At 47.6% G+C, this 21338-nt stretch overlaps 2 protein-coding genes across 3 annotated transcripts in view; one reads left to right on the top strand and one right to left on the bottom strand.

Moving 5' to 3' along the window:
* Positions 1-13705, bottom strand: part of MTOR (mechanistic target of rapamycin kinase) — a 62412-nt gene extending 48707 nt beyond the window's left edge. The window contains exons 1-20 of one of the 2 annotated variants that reach the window (XM_051786176.1): positions 13659-13705; positions 12458-12620; positions 11972-12080; positions 10466-10698; positions 9912-10112; positions 9065-9199; positions 8342-8617; positions 7920-8028; positions 6903-7089; positions 6584-6712; positions 5715-5959; positions 5326-5541; positions 4485-4690; positions 3829-3951; positions 3400-3489; positions 3222-3314; positions 2582-2716; positions 2222-2351; positions 1790-2040; positions 897-938 (exon numbers count right to left, since the gene is read on the bottom strand). In XM_051786176.1, the coding sequence (XP_051642136.1) occupies positions 897-938; positions 1790-2040; positions 2222-2351; positions 2582-2716; positions 3222-3314; positions 3400-3489; positions 3829-3951; positions 4485-4690; positions 5326-5541; positions 5715-5959; positions 6584-6712; positions 6903-7089; positions 7920-8028; positions 8342-8617; positions 9065-9199; positions 9912-10112; positions 10466-10698; positions 11972-12080; positions 12458-12577 (3030 nt within the window). In that variant the 5' untranslated portion in view covers positions 12578-12620; positions 13659-13705. The remainder of the gene's footprint in view (positions 1-896; positions 939-1789; positions 2041-2221; positions 2352-2581; positions 2717-3221; positions 3315-3399; positions 3490-3828; positions 3952-4484; positions 4691-5325; positions 5542-5714; positions 5960-6583; positions 6713-6902; positions 7090-7919; positions 8029-8341; positions 8618-9064; positions 9200-9911; positions 10113-10465; positions 10699-11971; positions 12081-12457; positions 12621-13658) is intronic. The other variant, XM_051786178.1, reaches the window with a different exon arrangement.
* A 278-nt stretch (positions 13706-13983) lies between these two features.
* On the top strand, positions 13984-21030 carry UBIAD1 (UbiA prenyltransferase domain containing 1). Its single transcript, XM_051786238.1, has 2 exons — positions 13984-15655; positions 17297-21030. The coding sequence occupies exons 1-2, from the start codon at positions 15133-15135 to the stop codon at positions 17782-17784; spliced, it is 1011 nt and encodes a 336-aa protein (XP_051642198.1). The 5' UTR covers positions 13984-15132; the 3' UTR covers positions 17785-21030.
* Positions 21031-21338: the final 308 nt, after the last annotated feature.

Here is a 21338-nt window from a genome sequence, read left to right as displayed (position 1 = left end):
GGCGTTTTGTGGTTTGGGTTTTTTTTCCCCCCAAGTGTTTGTTTTTTGTTTGTTTATTTTTGTTTTGGTGGTTTTTTTTTTTTGGAGTGGGGTGGGGAAGAAAAGTGGGTTTGGGTTTAGTGGTTGGGTTTCCCCCCAACTTGCATAAAAGTGAGCTCAAAGCATCAGACAGTCAAGCACACAAGTAATGGTTTATAACATGCCAGCAAATCGACAGTGTCAGAACAGACTTGCAAGCACAAACAACTACAGAGCCTTGTAACTGAGGTTTGGAGGATGCTTTCAAAAATTTAGCCCCCAGTCTTTTCCCCCTGCCTGCAAACCAAACTGGCACACGTTCTTTCTGTACTCTTTCCCATCCCCACCAAGATATATTGGTGAAAAGTTACTGGGGAACACAGTAGGTCCTTGCCAGAAATACCACTGTTTTTTTAAAGATGGTTGATTGCACCATCCATTCTTCACCACCAAGAAGAATTTTGACTGAGACAGTTTTATTCAGATATACTATGGCAGTATTGCAATTTCTTTTGCCACAAACTCTTGATCATGACAATTGGTATGAAATCATGTAGGCTAAATTGCTTTGATGTATATGTAGCCTTTTTTTCCTCCAGGAAAATGTAAGTTATCATATATTAAATTTCATTTCTTCATGCAGCTTTTGAAGACTACGGTGACAAAATACAAAGTGGAGCTCAGAAAAAGAGATAACATTTTTGTGAGAACTAAGTGAGAAACCACATCAGCTTCTTTAGTGAGAGCAGTACACCTACATTTACCAAAAATGAACCCTGAGCTCCCGTACTGTGCCTTTCCTTTGGTGTAGTGAGAGGATGTTTAACATACAGGACAAGGACCTGCCTCTTTCAGGCTTTAGTGTCACGCTTACCCACCTCAGCTCTTCTCCCCAGTACACTTTCACCATCTTCTTTTACCTGAAAATTTTTAAACAGAGTGTGCACAACTGCATAGCTTTCAAGCAAGTTAGATCAGTCAGGTCTAGGAGCTCGGCCAACCCAGGCGTGTGAGGTGGTTTCCTTCCAATCTGAGTAGTTCAGTCTGGGAGAAAACAGTGGTTCTATAGCAGGGTTGGGATTCTAAGGGAGCACCCATCCCACATAAAACACAGCAGCAGTGAGTACAAACTGCCCTTCCCACCCTAGAGATTCCAGCTGCCTGAGGAAAAGCCTTGGCAAACAGCAGCCATCTCTGGTTAGGCGAACCTTAAATCCCATTATTATCTTCACACAGTTCTCATTTCCTTCTAAAACTGTAACTTAAGTGGGAAGGAAGAGAAAGCACTGCTGTGGAATCACCACCCACGCTGCTCTGAATGTTAGCAGACTGTATCAAATTGAATTTTCCTTCTCAGGGATGAGCCAAAGTACATGGCTGCACCAGAAATTTGAAGCATCGACCTCTATTATTTAATAACACTGTTTGCAACAGCACATTAACACAGAGATCACTGAAAGCTCTGGAAGCTTCACAGGCTGTTTTCCTGAACAAGACCAGCTTGATGAAAACACAGAATCAAACATTGGCCTTCTAAGGATTATGCTCAGAAGCAGCTGTTCCAACAAGAAGCAGGGAAATGGTTTCCATTGGATATTCTACTAAAGGCTCACAGGAGGGAAAAAGCAAAGCTGAACCTCACTTCTGCAGCATGCTTGGCAGCAACACACAGCACAGCAATGCCCAAAGCCAGGCACATTCTCTTCAAAGGAATGGATTCTCAGTTTCGGGCAGTGGAACAGGAAGAAGGAGCAGCCCCTGGGACACTCACCTCTCGGATGGCACCATCACAAACCCGTATTACATTAAGGAACGTTGGCATGACCTGGGGCAGGAACTGCACACACTTCAGCCCAAGGGATTTGAAGATAAAGGTGATGGCCTGGACCACCATGGTGTGGTGCTGGGACAAGGATTGGTCTCGGAAAATTCTCATCAGGGCCACCATAGAGACAGCTGGATAGAACTCATCCAGAGGGAGGTTCCCCATGTTCACCAACATCTCACTGGTGCTGTAGTCCGCTAGGAGAAAGAAGGCAGTGTCACAGCTCTGCATTAAATGGTCTTGAATATGGGTTCAGGGGCAATAATTTGCTAACAAGAGGAGGCAAACTCTTCAAAACAAAACAAAGCAACAAGGAAACAGCCAAGATCTGTTTGCAGATCATAAAGCCATTTATCTGAAAGGAATTCAGGTGCTTACAAGAATCCTGGCTGGATTTGGACTCTGAAAGGCTGACGGCTGAAGCATCCCGTGACTGGTCGATCATGCCAATGTTCACTTTGTGTTTGTAAGGGTCCAAAGCACCCAGCAGCCCTAACACACGGATAGCCTGGTAAGACAGAAACCAAAAATAAAAAAAATCAATGCCTTCCATTCAGCTGCTGGAGGTCATTTCACTGACTCAACACTTTCACCCTCCTAATTCTGCTCATTGTATTATGATCAGGCGCAACAATGACCTCTCCCTCCCCGCCCCAAATCTATGCAGAGACATTTATCTGACAGTTCCCTCTTCAAAAAGCTTTTCTAAGTGGTTGTGTGGCAGGTTCATGTTCATACCTCCCTGCGGGTGCCCTGGTTTTGCTCAGTCTTCAGGAAGTTCAGAAGCACCTCCAGCAAAGTTGGGTATTTCCTGTATGGTTCCACCACATAACCAGTGCTGGCCACAAGCTGTCCCAGTGTCCAGAGGGCCACCTGGAAAAATCAAGCCCAAAGAAGATTAGTTGTGATCAGGGAATTTATTACATGTTTTGATCCATCAATCATTCAACTTCTGTAAAGTTTCTTGGAGCACTTTAGGATCACAGTGCAAACCACAGTCCGTGGTTCCAAAGCCTCTATAAAGAGCATTTTTCAATACGCAATAGTGAAGAAAGTGGTAATCAAAAATCTGTTGAGACTTTGACTGCCACAACTGCCCTCACTCAGAGGTATAATTCAAATAAGCATTCAATTCAGTGAGTCCAAGCCTTCCAATAAAAGCAGCTTTTCTTTTTTTCCTTCTTTTTCCTTGAACAGCTCTGTGCTATATCCCAACAGACAGGCACTGCAATCCCTCACCTGTGTGCCATCACTGTGACTCCACCAGAGACTTACTGATTTAATGGTTGATTTTAGCAGCTATGATGGAACACAGGGATATTTTGTTACAGCTCTGGTCACAGCAGCTGTCAAGTTTAGTGCAGTTGTAAACACTCACTTGTCTTTTAGCCAGCAGGGAGGAGTCCTGTAGCATGTCCATAATTATAATGAAGAGCTCATCCACCCACTTCCTCATCTCCAGCCCACTGACCTATTGAAAGACAAAAATCAGTCCTTCATCCAGCATTGCCAAAACCTTTACAAGCATGGCAAAGAGGTACCTGCAGTATTCCCACCTGTGCAAGCTCCCCTATGGTAGCCAGGACATTGTTAATCACACCCGGATTTGGATCTGGATCAGGGTCTTTCAGCTTCACAATCAGTGCCTATGGGTGTCAGAGAACAAAACAAATCAGAATTTGTTTAAAAGAGTACTCGAAATTATCTTTCCTTTTCTTTACATCTGAAATGGACCCCATGGGGGCTCAACTTGCATCATGGTGAGCATTTCAACTGTAAAGGAAACTTTTATGTGACAAACTTTATGCAAAACCAGGATCAAGTTGGGCTACACTGTCCCCTACATGCATGACTGTGGGTAACATCCCCACCAATCTAGTTTTTTCCTGCTATGATGAAGCAAAAGAACTGCAGCTTCTGAGGGCCACGTAACCACCTGCCGTGTCATCTCATTCCCAAGTCTCCAGGAAATGCAGAAAGTTTACCTTAAGGATGGGCTCCATATAGGGACGAATGAGGCGTGGAGCGTTAGAAACCAGGTGACCCAACATCCTGGCACTTTGCTCCTTAATCCTGCCAACACCACTGTGTTCCAGCTCTGTCAGGATCTGCACAAGAAATGATGGAAGCATGAAAACTGGGAAGGCAAAAATTCTTTGCATTTCCTTCTCTTCTGTTATAAACTCAGCACTTTTAGAGGGTGCTCTACATTTCACTCCATCGAGTAATTTATGTCTACTTAGCATAAAACTGAATAGATGGCTCCAAACCCATCTATGTTTATGAAGTGGTACCACCTAAAAGCACCACAGAACATTCTGCTTCAACACAGGTGGAAGGCACTCCTGCATGAAATAACAACTGTTACCCTTTCCTAATACATCCATAGAGCTTCACTCCAAACATCCATCACTAAAGACTTGCTCAAACCTGCTAAGCTGGGCAACAGTTGTTTTCCAAAAAGGAGATATTGCCCCACTCTCCACACTTTTACAGCCAGATACCCCAGTTCTTTAACACCACCTTAGTTTCAACACCAAGTACCCTATTTTCCCTGCAGACAGCCCTGTTCCTTACCTGGATCAGCATCAGACAGCCCTGTTCCTTACCTGGATCAGCATCAGACAGCCCTGTTCCTTACCTGGATCAGCATCTTCCTCAGGAAAGGCATGACAAAGGCAGGGTTCATGCTGCTCAGGCGCCCCACAGTGCAGATGGCCAGCTCTCGGATTTCAAACACTTGGTCATTCAGGGCCACAAAGAGAGCTTGCAAGTTCTCTGCCTGGGCAAGGTGAGCATCAAACCGCTCATCCAGGGAAGCCAACACACAGAAACGGATGTCAGGGTCTGCAAGAACACATTTATTTCTCTTTAAATGTGAGTAAACTCCTGTTCATCTTATTGCCTTGTTCACAAACCATCCTCAAAGAAACTTTACAATCTCAGGGAAATGCCAAGAGCTTCCCCAGAGTGAGACACTACTTCAGTGTTTTACCCATGAGAAACAGGATGGGTCAGGTCAGCAAACTCTGCTGCTCAGTACTGCCCCAACAACCAGGTCTGTGAAGTGCCAGTCTCTTGCACCTGTAAGTGGCACTTCCAGATGCAACATGGTAACCTGAGATGAGTTCAACTGACAGAACAAAAAAAAAATCAAGTAGGAAGATTCAACAGAAGGGGTCCATCCCTCTCAAAATGATAAAGTTGGAGGTCATGACCCAGAACAACAGCAAAAGAAGTCGCGGGGCTCTACCTAGTTCAAAGGATTACCAAGGGCACAGTTGGAGCATTTTGCACTATTGTTCTATTCATACTTCAAAAATCAAGATCTGGGAAGAGAAATTAGGAGACTTCTTTGTAATTTATAAAGAATGACAACTTAGTGGCAAATATGTTCAGATTCCATAACAACCTTAACATTGTCATGATAACAAAATTATCACGTGGTAGGAGAACCCTTTCTCTCCGAACCCCACACCAACCTGGGTCAGTTATTCCAACCACGAGCAGCTTGCTGAGGACATCGGCCACGACCTGCACTGCTGTCTGACTGACCACATGGGCATGGCCACTGATGAGGTGGATGGAGGGGGTGAGCAGGCGAGAGCAGGTGCGGGCGGCTTCCATGCGGATCTCCTTGTGCTCGCTGTTCAGGAAGTGGTCTGCGCAGTGCCGCACAAACTGCGTCAGAGAGTGGCCTGTGGAGAGGAAGATGGGAGTTAAACACAGGCTTACACCTCCATTACTACTTTTACCACAGAACAGCAGTTTAAAGAACGTGCTCTCAGTCTTCCTGCTGCTTGTACTCAACCCCACTGCTCTAGTGTCACATCCCATACCCCTCGGCCCCCACTCCCTTATTTCATCTCACCTTCAAACTCAAAGCTGCCGAGTGTGCGAAGGGCAAGGGTGATGCTCCCCACATCACTGGCCTCTGGGATGTTGGTGAGGCTGGGGGAGGCAAGCTGGTGGGCAAGGCCCTTTGGCATGCCTGGATGTCGCAGGGGTTTGTGCATCAGAACAAGAGAGAGCATTTTCAGCAGCCCATCCTGGATATCCTTCTTCAGCTGGGGGATCTGACGGCTCAAGTCGTACAGCACAGCCGTCAGAGCAGGGCTGAGGGCAAGAATCAGGCAGAGAGTCATTAGGGCAGGAGCAATGAGGGGCATATTTCCCCTTTTTCTTTAGTTATGTCTTTGCCCATCAGAAGATAATAGTGGACATTCACACGACAGCAAGACCTGCCAGCAGAGCACAGGGGCCTTGTGTGAACTCAGGCACATCATGACCTTCCTGTAGGAATGTGGTGAGCAAACTGCCAGGATCTGGGCACACACTGCTACAACAGTTACAAATCTAAGTGCTTCGTTACACTTGTGCTTTTTAAATAAAAAAGCAACTGAATTCACTTCCAGGCAGCAACATTGTTATAATTTAAACAGCTCTGTGCTACCTGGATATTTTCTCCACACCCTCCCACACTAAAGCTTCCTTAATTCTTCCAAAAGGAACTGTCAGCTCCAAGGGTGAAAGATACCAATGCTCTGAAGTAACCCAACAGACACACTGACACTTCAAACATGTTATTCTTCTGAAACAGCTACACTGATCTGCTAAAAGATTACTTTAAAAGCAATAATCTTCCTTCTCAATCTGAAGACTCTCGAGGTCTCATTCCGTAGGGCCAACAATGCCATCCTGTGGCTAGCAGGAAAATACGTTCCTGTGCCTTATACTTACCTCAGGCCCACAGCCAGCATAGGTTCCAAAAGCTCTTTGATGTCCTGCTGGATACTGGGTCCCATGGCTCGTGCCAACATACTGATGCAGGTGAAGACTGTGGCATCAACCTGCACAGATTTCTGCCTCCTGGAAAGGGATCACACAGAAGTTCATTAGGAGGAGCTAATATTTTTCAAACATCTTTCCTCATCCTATTCTGCGTTATCAGCCTTACAGAAATAACTTCTGATTTTAATACAATAATTTAATCCCACATCACAAAAACTATTCAAAGAACAGGTGTTTCAATTTCTTTCTCCAACTTTCACATACTTACTTGTGGGCAAAATCCTTCGGGGGAAGAGCTGCTTTTATGATTTCAAGGACTTTTGGCAGGTAAGCTTGAAACTCGGACCTCACAGCCACAGAGAGCAAACCCAAGGCCTGGAAGGCTGCTGTTCTCTCCTTCTCCTTCTTCACACAGCTGAGAACATGATTCATGGTGTCTGGAAGGTACTGATCAGCTGCCCACAAGAGAAAACAATACATATATTAGAATTCATTTACGTTTATACAATTGCATCATATTTGCAACCAAATCGTTACAAGTGTAAAACTAGGGAACAGACACAGTCATATTAAATTTGCTGACATGATCACTGGCAAACCTATGTCACCATATAATAAAAATTATAACCATAGAAGGCTTTGTTTTTAAAAAGAAAAATCACCAAAATAAAAGAGCTATTGAAAAGCCCCATTGTAACAGGTTTTAAACACAAATTAAATCCAAGCATTTTGATTTTATAGTGATGCATTGGAAATTCAGAAAAACAACAGAAAAGTTGTTCCAACCCACTGAGAGCAGCTTATCTCCAACTCTGATACTCTCCTGAACTTGCTTGATAAATCAACTGAACTGCTTTTAAGGTAGCAGGTATTTCCCATTTTTGCTTGTTATTTCCTAGCACATGCAACAGAGAAAAAGGAAGAGAACTCTGATGATATTTGGGATACACTAAGGGGGAGCAAGAGAGCAGAATTCTACTCTAAGTCTGACATACTGAGGGAAAAAAAAAAAAGGAGGCTCTATGTGTTTTGGTATTGATCATAGCACTCAGACAATAGTTTCAATCTATTTTCTTCATCAGAGCAACATTTTGGCATCAGCTATCAAGTCACACTTATTCAGAAAAAAAAAGACTGTCCTCCCACAGAGCAATGTGCTCATCTCACAAGCACCACATTTGGTCTACTGCATTGCCTGCACAAGCTCATCTGGACCAAAGAGAGCTGGACACTTTCCAGCCCAATCTCAGCAACATTTCTAACATCCAACCATCTGTCTTGTCACCTGTGAATGCCGAAGGACGGAAAGCCGCCAGCCGCGGGAGGAGGTTGAGAACCGTCATCTGGATCAAAGAATTTTTGCTGGTTCTGCACTTGAGAACCCACTGGCAGACCTGAAAGGAGATAGATTGGGCTTAGAAGGATGGCCATTGGCACAAATGTTTATTACCTGAGTGCTTTTAGGCATTCTACTGGCATTTGGCTTCAGAGTCCATCAGAAAGATGGATAATTAAGGTTGTTTCCAAAGGAAGTAAATCACTTGCTCCAAGACAATGACAAAGCCAGGATACATATAATTATTGAGTTTTGAAGGCTCAATTCAGCACTAGGCAGTATTGCCTGCTAAGTAAGGACACAGAGGACAATTGCTCTGCCAGAACAAATGTTGTGAACATTGGTAGACAAGTTGAAGAATGAACACTTACTTGATCAAACTTCTCTTCCATCAGATCCCTGCAGCATCGACTTTCTACCAAAGTAGACTTTGCTGGGACAGGAGAGGTTGCAAACCCCATGATTCCTTGGTGAGCACTGTACCCCAGGAGACCAGCCAAAGCATTGGACTGGGAGGGCTGAAGAGACTGGAAGCTCGTGAAGGGAGTGATGTGCCGAGGTTTGGTACTGAAGCCCATCAGGTCTTTGCAGTACTTGTCATGCACAAGCTGCTGCTGAGTGATCTCTTCCATCTCCTCTCTAAGGCGCTGGACAAAGCAGAAGAGCATTAAAAAAATAAAAAGTAGCTGAATAAATACTCCCAGCAGAGTGCTACCCAAATCTCCCAAGCAGCATCCTGTGTAATTGATATCCAAATGGTTGTAAAACATCAACTGAGCAAAAACCCACTAAAAATATTTGGGTATCTAACATGCAACAGAGTCCTCATTCCATAGAAAATTCTTTTTCACTGTAATTAATCCAGTTAACAGCCTTTCCATCAGAGCTTAACACAACCTCAGCCCAAACTTGTCCCTGTCATTTCTCTGACACACTTCGATTTGTAATAATCAATGCTCTGACTCCACGTTCAGATGACTTGTCTGCCCAACAACCCCATTCCAAACACAGTGGGATATTTCCACAGACTGCAGAGTTGCTACACACTGTCAATCAATCAATCCCTATGATCCCCAACTTGTTCCTTTGCTCACCTCTCCCTCCATACTGCTGATTCTCACTAGCTCATTGAGGATCAATAAGGCACCGTGGATTCGGTCATCACGATTCATTCCTTTCTCTTTGGCCAAAGTCTCATCAAAGCCCTTCTCAGCCTCCTCGTACGTATGCTTGGGGGGGAAAGCAAAAAAATCTCAGTGATAATGCAGAAACAGAGCCTGTGGAAACAAAGTAGCACTGCCAGTCAAGAGTTACTGATGCCCTGAATTTTCCAACAGTAGCCACAAACCTCAACTGAGTAATAACAGAACTACAACAGAACAAAACCCAGATTCACCCCCAAAGTTGTAGACTGTGCTGTAAAGCATTTTCAACAGCACTAATCAAACAGCATGGTATAAACTCCATCAGCACTTATTTGATTATAAGGAATCCAAGTTCACAACATTTGACTGCAAGGTCCAAAACTTATTTGATATCGTGAAGCTTGACAATGGCAGCAAAGCAAAGGTTCAGACCAAAGAATTCTCATGTTTCTCATTTAGGTTTTATTTGCACCAATAAAACCATCTGCTAGTAAGAGATGACAATAGATAGATGACTGCATGGGTCTAAAACTAGGTCAGGTTTAACAGCTGAAAATGAGCCACAGACAAAGCAATAGGTTCTTGAAGGAGTTAAGTCTCCTTCTTACTTTTAGAGTGCATTAAAGCAACTACTCATTTTGGAACCCGTCATATTTTCAACCCTTTCAAGGGGAGGCAGTTTTCTCCTGACAAAGCTGACACAGGTTCTTAGCTTAGCCAGCTCTTCTGAAAACTGGTCCTTGACCATCTGCATTGCACTGTGAGGGGCTGCTTCAAAACGAAGCCGTTTTCTTACCCTGTACCACTGGGGCTTCTGCATCTCTTTCGGCTCCCGCTGCGTGGTGAGGATAAGGCAGGCTCGTAAGGCAGACACAGCTCCCTCTCGGATGGCCTGTTTGGGATCCCACACAGCCACAAATATGTTGTCAAAGAACGGCTGCACTTGCTGGAAGAAGAAGGTGGGCACGCTGATTGCCAGCTCCCGCAGGACAAGAACCTGGAGGTGGGGAGGGAAACAGGAACAATCTGGAGGATGAGCACCCAGAGACAAACCCCGGAACTTGTAGAGCGTAGTATCATTTATTTAGACTGTCGATATCTGTGAGTTTGACTGTTTCCAGCTCCACACTTTTACAGTTCCTACACATCAGAACACACATCTCAGCCTTCTTTAGTCACTGGGCTAAGGTAAAAGCAATGAGGCAGCACTATCTGCCATGAGAGCACCTCAGATCCTCAGACATTCCCAGAGCTTTTCTGCAGCTCTCTGTGTGCACATCTCCCACCACTGTTCTCTAACCCCAACTGTCCCGTTCCCAAACAGGTGAGGACAACAAAAAGATCACTTACAGCTGCATGTCTTCGGCCCTCGTTCCTGTCAGCTCCCAGCCATTCCAGAGCCCGTTTCACCTCAAACTCCACGTACTCGGCTGTGAAGGTGTCTCCAGCCATCGCCAGCCGCCCGATGGCCTTGGAGGCCATTTCCATCACCACGGGGTCGTTGGATGGCAACAGGTTCCTCAGGTAGTTGGCAAACCTGCCAATTCGGGTGGCATTACCTCCTTCCACACCTATGAGGCTTGCTGAAGAGAGAGGGAGCAATGCTGGAGGTTCTCCTTAACAGTCAGTGAGGTAGACAGCAGGTAATCCCTGGATGAGAGTTAGTGTTCCCTATCCATTCCTTAAAGATTCCCATTAACGCCTCACAAAGAAAAAAAACATATTCAAGCAATAGGAAAGGGCCACCATTCTTTTGAGCTGGAACTTGTTGAGTGAGCAGGAAAACACACTCAGTAGCTTCATAGATCTTCTACATTTTTAGTTTTAAAAGAGAAAAAAAATATCCACCCTGAGATCACAGACCCATTCTCAACAGAAAGGCATCCATCCACATGCAACTATTATGGCTGGTCTGCCTCAGGAGAGAAGTCAAAGACTGAATGGACCAAGGAAATGCTCTCCCCTTCAGCTCTAGAGATAGTCTGTCCTGGCCAGGATGGAAGCACTTCATCAGGCAGCAGTGTGGCAGAAGCTTTCACTGCCAGTGCCTGGGTTGTACCTGCTCTGTAGACAAAGAAGGCATCAGTGTCCAGGAGTGTCAAGCCAGCACCTTTCAACAGCACTAAACTCACAGAAACAATTCTGAAGTGATACCATCACCTCAAGATCAGGTAAAGTCAACACATATCTCTCTAGTTAAGGGACTTTCACTGTCTTCAAACACGTTGGGATTGGATGACTAGCTCTGTGAGCCTAAACCATAAACACCTCCTGTGGTTATTAAAGAAGTAACTGCTACAACACAGGCCACTTGCTTGGAAGGCAAAGTATTTATGCAAGCTGACTTCCCCAAGAGATGCAGCTCTGCCACCTCACAGCGAACACACAACCAGAGCCACTGATGGAGCAGCTGATCAGAACCAGAGCAGCTTGGTGAGCCCTTCCCAGGGATGGAAGCTGCTGTTATGGAGACAGGTAAATTTAAATAACAAGAATCAGCCTCCCCAGACAGAAAAGAGTTGAGAAAGGCAGTGCACCCTGATACATATAAATGGGCAGAACAAAGTGTTTGCAGCTGAGCTCCAGAACAGAATTTTCACGTGCTCAGCACTCACATTTGATGCTCCACTCCCAGAGAAGCTCAGGGCCTATTAAGCATCAGGTTTTCAGCCACTCTCAGCACTCAGCAGCTCCCATGCTGACACTTCAGACAGATTCTGAGAGCCCAGCAATGAGCCTACTGAGCAGTCAGACATCAGGCCCTGAGTATAAAAGCTCACTTCTTTTGAAAATCTGTCTCTGAAGGCAGATGCCTGAAGAGAAATCTCACCAGAGGCATTAAGCCCTTTTACTCACCTATAGCCAGAATGCCACCCTTCCTTTCATTTGCATCAGAGCTAGAGACCAGCTCAAATATGTGATGGTTCAGCTGATCATAGAACCTGGTAGATTCTTCCTGACTCATCTGTAAAAGCAAAAAGTGCAAATCAGCTTTCAGCATTCTCTCCCTCCTTCCTGCCCCCAAAACCTCCATAAAGACAACACTTCTTAAATCACTTGAACAGAAAGAAATTAAATCAACCACCCATTACAAATCCAAAACAGCATCTCTTTTTTGTGCCCTGGACGCAGTAAGTTTATTTATTCTGGATATCCTGTGGTGCTTGACCACCCATCTGTGTCACCAACTCACCACTTCTGCATGCTAGGGCAAAGACAAGCTCCCTGCTATGCCCCGTCTCCTCTCTGAGACCAGGCTCCACGTTCCAAAAATCTCCCTTGCCAGAGCACCCAGCCCTCAGAGGACACCCAGGGAGGAATGATGCCATTTGCAGCACTCACCTCCCGCAGCTCCATGGTGACATAGTGCTGCAGGTCCTTGGCAGCCTTGGCCCTCGTCTCCTCGCTGCGACTCTTCAAGCCATTGGCGAATTGCTGGAGGATGGACACGGTGCCCGACATGGTGGTGGCAGGTGGGGTCCGGGGGCATCCAGTCCTGCAAGTTCTTCAGAGAGACATGTTTTTTTTTACTGCTTGAATTGGAAAACCTGAGCTTCTTCCTTGAGGCTGCTCCTGCTGCCTGTTTTCAAAGCACACATCCTATGGCATGCAGGGATGCTGTGCCAGCAGAGCATAAAATTACAGGAAATGAGTATATTCCTTAGGCCCGTGATAAAACTGTATCACCACGTATCCTGACTCCCAGTCTATTTGCTCTCCAGTTCCTCAAACACCAAAATACACTGCAGCAGGTCAGGTGCCCCATGGTGATCTAATTCTAAATCAATGGTCATGCAACAGCTGAAAAAGAGCAGAGTCAGACTGGGGTTTGCAATTAGCCCACAAGAAGTAGGCACAATCATTCCCAGGATTAGACCACTATCCTATCTGACTCCTCCTTGAACACTTCCATCCAAGTTTGTCCACGGAAATCCCAGTGTTATGCCAATACAAGGAAGACTCAGCACTCAGGGCCTGGCAAGCATTACATCCTCCAGCAGATATTTACAGATGGTAAGTCCACTTATAGCAACACCAACCACTGCAATCAGGGCTCTCCTACCACAACACGCAACCAAACTTTCTCAGGGGTCTTTCTTTACACCAAGAGCATTTGAGAGGCTTGACACCACCCCCCGCCCCGCTATTTTCATATTACATAAGCCCAAACCGAGCACTGACACCAAAACTTCCACTGCTTCTCCCTAAACATTCCCCAGAGGTCCACAGGGATCGCAGTGTGGGGTGGGAGCCGGGAGAGGATCCCCCGGGCGAGGGAGAAGCCGGGGGGTGCTGCCCGTCGCCGCTGCCCGGTGTCCCTGCCCGGGGCTCCCTCACGGCCGCGCTGGCAGCAGGACCCGCCAGGCCCGCGCCCGGGGGGCTCTGCAGGCCGGCGCTGAGGGAAGGCTGAGCCTGGGCCCCGCCACGGCGCCGGGGGCTCGGGCGGGGCGCTGCGGGCAGGCAGCGGGAGGCGAGGGGAAGGGGAGGCGATGCCGAGGGGAGGGAGGCACCGCCGCGCGCTCCCAGTCACTCTCTCACTCACCCGCCGCCGCCCCGGCCCCGCCGGCTCCCCCGCTCCGGGCCCCGCGCCCGCCCCGCCGCCGCGCCCGCCGCGCCGGCCGGCCCCCGCTGGCCAATGGGCGCCCGGGAACGCCGTGATGAGCATGGACTCTGGCCAATAGAAAAAGAGCGAAAGGGAAGGGGCGCTCGCAGCCCCGCCCCTTAGACCAAGGAACGGCAAGGACAGTCGCCTGCTGACCAATCATAGAGCCAGGCGTAGTGAGTGGCAGTAGTTCTGACGAATAGAAAGGCTGCACTGGCTCTCTAGGCCCACCCCCCAGACGCCGGCTTCCGCCCTTCCTTGCGGCGCCCGCCATGGCGGGGCTGCAGCGCGGAGGGTGTGCGGGGTCGCCGACAGCGTCTGCACCGGCTGGTGCGGGGCGTTCGGCGCTGTCCGCACAGCCCACACGCCGCCGTCTCGGGCTCTGCGCTGCACAGGCAGGGATTAGACGGATGGATAAAGAACTGGCTACTCGGCCGCACTGCGGTCAGCGGCTCTTTGTCCACGTGGAGATCAGTGAGGACAGAGGTCCCTCGGGGGTCGTGTGGGGCCGATGCTGCTCAACAGCTTTGTCGGCGACATGGACGGTTTGACTGAGGCACCGTCAGCAAGTGACACCGAGCTGTGTGGTGCCGTCACACGCTGGAGGGAAGAGATGGGAACTGGAGCACCTCCCCTATGGAAGGAACAGAAGGTTGTGTGGAGACCTCAGGGCAGCCTTACAGAACCTGAAGGGGACTACGAGGAGGCCGGATAGGGACCCTTCCTCAGGAACTGTAGTGACAAGACAAGGGGGAACGCTGAAAGAGGGAAAATTTAGATTAGATATCAGAAAAACATTTTTCGCCGTGAAGGTGGTGAGGCCCTAACGCAGGTTGCCCAGAGCAGCTGTGACTGCCCCATCCTTGGAAGTGCCCGAGGCCAGGCTGGAGTGGGCTCGGAGCCCTCTGGTCCCTGGAAGGTGTCCCCACCCGGCACAGGGGTGGGAATTTAAATGATCTTTGCGGTCCCTCCGCGTCTGCCCCACGCCTGGGGTGTGGCTGCGGTCTGCGCATGCGCGCGGGGAGCGGCGCGCCGTCGAAATGTGTCCGGCCGCCCGTGACAGCCCCCGGAGCGGCCGCGGGGGCTGCGGGCACTCTGTGCCCCCGACGATTCCTCCAATCCCAGTGCCGGCGCGTGCCCCGGGGTGACCCCCTCGCCGCCGCGCGTGACGCCGCGGGCCGATTAATTTTTCCATTCAATCTGTGTACGCCGGGAGGTGCCGGCCGGTGCGGAACCCCTCGCGCGGGGGCGACGAGGCGGGGCGGGCCGGCGGTAAGGCGGCTAGTGGCGGCGCTCCCGCTTCCCCCCTCAGGTCGCCATGGCCCCCCCCGGGCCCCGCCGCCCCGATAACGCGCGGCCCTTCCCTTTCTAGGTGCTGCTGCTGCTGCTGCTGCTGCGAGCCGGCAGGGCGAGCATGGGGCCGGCGGAGCCGGTGCAGAAGATCAGCATCAGCGCCGAGAGCCCCCGCGGGAGCGAGAGGAATGGCGGCGGCTCGGCGCTGGCGGGCGCTGAGGGGGCCGCTCCCGGCGGCTGGAGGCACAAATGCGCGGCCTATGTGCTGGCCCTGCGGCCGTGGAGCTTCAGCGCCTCGCTGACCCCCGTGGCGCTGGGCAGCGCGCTCGCCTACCGCGCCGAGGGAGCGCTGGACCCGGGGCTGCTCCTGGGGAGCGCCGTGACCGTCCTGGCCGTGCACGGCGCCGGCAACCTGGTGAACACCTACTACGACTTCTCCAAGGGCATCGATCACAAGAAGAGCGATGACAGGACGTTGGTGGACCAGATTTTGGAGCCGCAGGACGTGGTGCGGTTTGGGGTGTTCCTGTACACCGTGGGCTGTATCTGCGCTGCCGGGCTCTACGCTGTCTCCACGCTCAAGCTGGAGCACCTGGCGCTGATTTACTTCGGAGGACTTTCTAGCTCCTTCCTTTATACCGGGGGTAAGTGCTGTAACTCTGAATGTAAATGTGATAGAATTAGCTGAATTGTCCAAGGTTTCTAGAAGATGCAAATTATTTATGTAGTGTACTGCCATAAAAGTATTTGGTGGTGTTTCCTGGAGTACGGGTACATAGACTTGTATTCTTTCCCAGTTGATTGTTGTGGGAAGAGTCCTGCTAAGTTCTTCAGTTGGAAAGTGGTGTTGAAACATTGTTATTTACATATATGGCTTTAGGTGCTTATCAGAACCATTGCTGAATCTTTTTGTGATGTTTATCTCCTATTCCTTAGCAGAGTACCCCGCAACCTATTTTCTTTGGTGGAATTGTTACTTTGTTTTGGAATGTTTTGTTGTTATTCTGTACTTGAGCTTAATTGTGAATGCTGAACAGTTTATGTTTGTTCTTAATGAGAGGAGGATAATTTTAGTGCCTTCCTGTGTTGGATATATACAAACATCATTACTAGGAGAAGAAAAACCATCTCAGTTTCAAACTGTCAGACATTCAGCTGTGTTGGTTTCTCGGAAAGAATCTTGTCAGTTTTGCATTTTGTTCTGAGCATTTTATATTTCTCTTCAGGATTGGGTTCTAGTATGCCAGATCACACTGAAGAGTACCTTATTTGTAGGGATTTCTGCAGAAATAGGTACTTAATAGAAATAGAAATAGATGTGAAGATGGATATTAGAACCTGGTCCTTATTATCACGGAATCAACAAGGTTGGAAAACACCTCTGAGATCATCAGGTCCAACCTTTGACCCAACACCACCTTGTCACCCAAACCATGGTACTGATGCCACATCCAGTCTCTTCTTAAACACCTTCAAGGATGGTGACTCCACCACCTCCCTGGGCAGCCCATTCCAATGTCTAATCACTCTCTCTGGAAAGAATTTCTTCCTGATGTCCAACCTAAACCTCCCATGGTGCAGCTTAAGGCTGTGCCTTCTTGTCTTACTGCTGGTTGTCTGGGAGAAGAGACTGACCCCCACCTGGCTACACCCTCCTGTCAGGGAGTTGTAGAGAGGAATAAGGTGTCCCCTGAGCCTCCTCCTCTCCAGGCTGAGCCCCCCCAGCTCCTTCAGCTGCTCCTCACAGGACTTGTGCTCCAGACCCTTCACCAGCCTCATTGCCCTTCTTTGGACATGCTCCAGCACCTCAGTATCCTTCCTGAATTGAGGAGCCCAGAACTGGACACAGCACTCAAGGTGTGGCCTAACTAGTGCCAAGTACAGGGGAAGAATCCCTTCCCTGGTCCTGCTGGCCACACCATTCCTGATACAGGAATATGCTTCTTATCCATAGCTGCATGTGCATTGCTTGTTTTGCAATATTCCCATGGGAAAGGGCTGGTATGTTGTGTCATTCATTTTCTTCTGTCAAATTGGAGATGTTTGGCGATGCTTCATTTTGGTCCTTGGTTTCTGTTACGTTGTTTGACTGGAGTAATCCAGAAGCTGCATTTCCTCCATTATCTTTGAAAAAAAGGGATAATATGCTTCTTGTCCATATCTACATGTGCATTGGTTGTTTTGCCATATTCCCATGGGAAAGGGCTGCTCTGTCGTGTCATCCGTTCCCTTCTGTCAGACTGGAGTTGTTTGGTGATGCTTCCTTTTCTTGTGTCTTGCCACAGGGATCGGATTTAAGTACGTAGCCCTGGGGGACGTGGTGATCCTGATCACCTTCGGGCCGCTGGCTGTCATGTTCGCCCACGCGGTGCAGGTGGGGTACCTGTCGGTGTCCCCCCTGCTCTACGCCGTGCCCCTGGCCCTCAGCACCGAGGCCATCCTGCACAGCAACAACACGCGGGACATGGAGTCCGACCGGCAGGCGGGGATCGTCACCCTGGCCATCCTCATCGGCCCCACCTTCTCCTACATCCTCTACACCGTCCTGCTCTTCCTGCCCTACCTGATCTTCTGTGTGCTGGCCACACGCTACACCATCAGCATGGCCCTGCCACTGCTCACCATCCCCATGGCCTTCTCGCTGGAGAGACAGTTCCGGAGCCGGAGCTTCAACAAAATCCCTCAGCGGACAGCCAAGCTCAACCTCCTCCTGGGGCTGTTCTATGTGTTTGGCATCACGCTGGCACCAGCCGGGGCTCTGCCCAAGCTGTGACACCACCTGTAGAGCCAGGCCTCACAATCCAGTATTCATGCCAGTTAACTTGGGATTTTGGGGGGTAAATGACCCGTTATGGACAGTGGGGAGAACGGAAAGACTGTCTCACACTGTTCTTTGTGAATTTTACCATTTCTAGTCCTGGTCAGCTTGTACAGCAGACTGTATAAAACTGATTTGTCAGTTCTTCAAAAGGGATGAACTGTGTGGCTTTGCCTCAGGGGGAGCAAGGTGACATGAGGTGTAGGAATGTTTGAAAAACCTCATCCTTCTGCCACTGAATTTTTTCACTGTCAGCTCAATGAAAGCTGGAGCCTCAAGTCAAACTCTCTGTTCACTTCACAAGCACAGTGATTGCTTTTATCACTTCTTTTCTTACCATGGCCAGGGAGTCCAGTGGCTCCTTTGTGGTCAAGAGGAAACACTGCCAAATGTTTAGCATCACAACAACATAGGTGCTATTACTTCAGTCTCTTGTCAACATAGTTCCTCTGTTGTATGTTTTAATTTTTTTTTGTTTTTCCTGGCCAAATGTTGAGCTTTCATTTCTAAGCCCCCTGAAATGCACTAGATTCATTAACTGTTGCTTGTTCATTACAGTCTAGAAATTTTGAAGTTATAAATCTCTGTGGAACGTGGTGCTAAAATGGAGCACAATTAGCCCACTGCACAAATTTTGAGCCAAAACCAGTGAATCTGTATTCTGCCACGAAAGCTGAAGCTGCAAATGCAAACCATGCAACTGGAAAGCCCTCAATGGGTAGAAAAACGAATGGTTTCCATTTTTGCATTTGCTTAGAAGTGGCAGTTTTGGAGTTAAAGGGGAGCTTTCTCTGAATGGCTGTGGATTAGTGGATACCTGGGTGGAAGAACAAATTCTTGGTTTAGAAAAAGGTGTGGGGGTTTTTTTTCATTTGTTTTTCTCAGTTTATTTAGATGCCCAGAATATGTCTTATTCTAAGAAGCCCAGTTTAGCAAAGGAGAAATATACAGGTTTAGAAAACCCAAATCTGGATTATTGCATTGGCTCTGCATAAAAATTAGGATGGGAAAGAGGAAGAAACCAGTTTCATTAGCAAGATTTTTCCTAACGGAGTCCAGAGTCTGTGTCACTGAATCACAATTAAGTGAGCTCTGAAAGGATGTTCTCCACCTCTTTTCCCCCCTCTATTCCTTACAGTGTTGCTTTGTTTTCTCCTGCAGCTCTTGCCACTTGCTGTCCATGTGGCCCTTTGGAGAACTGAATGTTTCAGCAGTTATGTAGCTCTGTGAAAAACATGCCAAACACAGTGGGGAAAAAGTGTGCCTTCCAGTGCAGAGCTGGATTTGATCCATACTTTGTTACTCAGTGGCAACTGGAATTCTCTTCTGTGGTGGAGAAGAAACACTCCTTTCCTGTGTGCAGGGTTTTGGTGAGAAGTTTGTTTGCAGGAGCTGTGGAAAGCTCGGAGGAGCCGAGGCAGGTGTTGAACTGGAGCTGCTGGTGCCTGGAGCACAGCCTTGCTTTGGAAGGAGTGCTGACCACTGAAGGGCTGTTACACACGAGCAATAAAGTAGCAATAAACTCACAGGGTGGTACCCTGCCTCTGTCCTGGGGATGTTATGCCCTTGTGGTGTTGATCTGGAAGAGCCAAGTGTCCTGTTTAGTGGGTTGTACTTCAGTACAAAGCTGAGTTGATGGTACCAGATTACACAGTCCAGCTGTTCAGTGACTGGGTTTATGGTATTCAGTGTTACCCAGCTGTTACAGCTGAGCTGAAGTCAATGGGAAGGGTTCTTTGCAGGCCTGTTGAATGAGCCATGGTTTTATCTTTTATTAAAATTGGGCAGATGATCTCTCTAATCTGACTGGGCACAAGGCAAGAGGAGATGGACTTCAGCAACTGCTTTAGATTAGAAACACGAGGAGAAAATGTAGAAGTTCAGCTCAGGTGGATGGAGGGGCAGAAGGTTTTGGAAACTGTTTTCAATACAGACATACACAACAGAGTTTCTCCTGTTGCTTCTTTGTGGACCTACAGAATGAAGAAGACCCTGGCTCCAATACCCACTTCACTTTTCTGCAAACCAAAAGCTTTTCTAGGTCTAAGGGCTGAGCTGATGAACCTGTTAACCTTGCAATGGGGATATGTAGGTTTATTAAGTTAATCCTGCCCTTTGTAGCAGTTGTGTGCTTTATTTTATGACAGCTTGGTTTTGAACACCTATCAGTTTAAAAGTTATTTTTTTAGTTATCTTTTTTCCTACTCCTTTGACAAAAACTAGAGTACTTAAGCTGAATTCCATAAAGTAACTAACACTTGGCTCATGTCTTTGATAACCATAATTGTAGTGGTTGTAAGATCTGGGATCAGATCTTACTGATCATACAGTATGTAACTCTAGTGGTATCTTAGCTACCCTTTCCTGGGTGGGATGTCTGCTTACTGCTGGAAAGGACCAGTGCTTTTTGTTACTCAGATGAAACAGCTCATTAGTCCATATATGTGTCTGTGGAACACTTCTCAAGGTGGGGGGGATTCAAAGTATAATAATAATAAAAGAGGTGAAAATTTGGTAATTCCTTACTAGCAGATGCTGGTTGCCTCCAATTCTCTGTCTGTGAAAAACAGTATCATTCCAGGTTCTTAAGGATATTATAATAACCAACACATTCTTCACCGTGGCTTTGAGGAAGTCATTTAACTTCTCTGTGTCTCAGAAAACAGCTGATTTTTGCCTACCTCACAGGGATGCTGAGCTGACATCATTGTCATAGAGAGCTTTGAAAGTAAGAAGTGCTTTATCTCTGTGTGCTTTCCAAAAAGCTAGTTAGTACTAGAAAATATTTCAGATATGAACTAACCTAAAAGGTAACTTAACCAATGTAATCAGACCAAAATAATCTTCACATGTAGTCATTAAGTAGTAAGAGAGGTTCATTTATTGGTTTGCTTTGTGACAAGGATGCTGGGTCTCTTGCCCTACCCCTCTTCTCCCTGTACCATGTACTTTCCCTGAATATAAACTTTAAAAACTTCTTTCAGTCTCTCTTGATGAGCTGTACTGCAGTGTGATGAGTCTGCACTGGTAGATGAACAGGCCTGTAGCCCATCTGTGAATGTGTCCTAAAGCACCTCCTGGCCTTTCTTCTGACCCAATAAAATGTCTGAGTGTCATTCTGTTAATTATGCTGTGTTTGATTATTTTATATTACTCAAGGTGTATTTTTGCACATGGATTAAAACATCTTCACGGAAGGAAGAGGGTCTCCATCCTCCATGTTTATAGTATAAGTGCATGAAAAATCATACTTCTTTGTGTAAAAGTCCTTCTGAGAATCACATAGTCCTGTCCTTCCCTATCACCAGGCAAACAGTTCAGTAGCAGTGATCACCTCCTACCAATGGCAGACTTCAGGATAGTTCTGATATATTCATCAGTGTGCCACACGATTGCATTTGGAGATAACTGTAGGATACACGGGCTGTACTCCAGGATCCTCCCGAGGCAGGAGGCTGCAATTCCGAGTGTCCACAGATGGCAGCATTGCTCTTCCATCACTCCTGCAG

Source organism: Manacus candei, unplaced genomic scaffold (assembly GCF_025592945.1).
Source record: "Manacus candei isolate 608988 ecotype Guabito, Panama unplaced genomic scaffold, ASM2559294v1 h1tg000022l, whole genome shotgun sequence".
In the NCBI taxonomy this organism is placed as follows: domain Eukaryota; kingdom Metazoa; phylum Chordata; class Aves; order Passeriformes; family Pipridae; genus Manacus; species Manacus candei.
The sequence above is the reverse complement of the archived record's forward strand: the minus strand, read 5'-3'. Positions and strand labels throughout refer to the sequence as shown.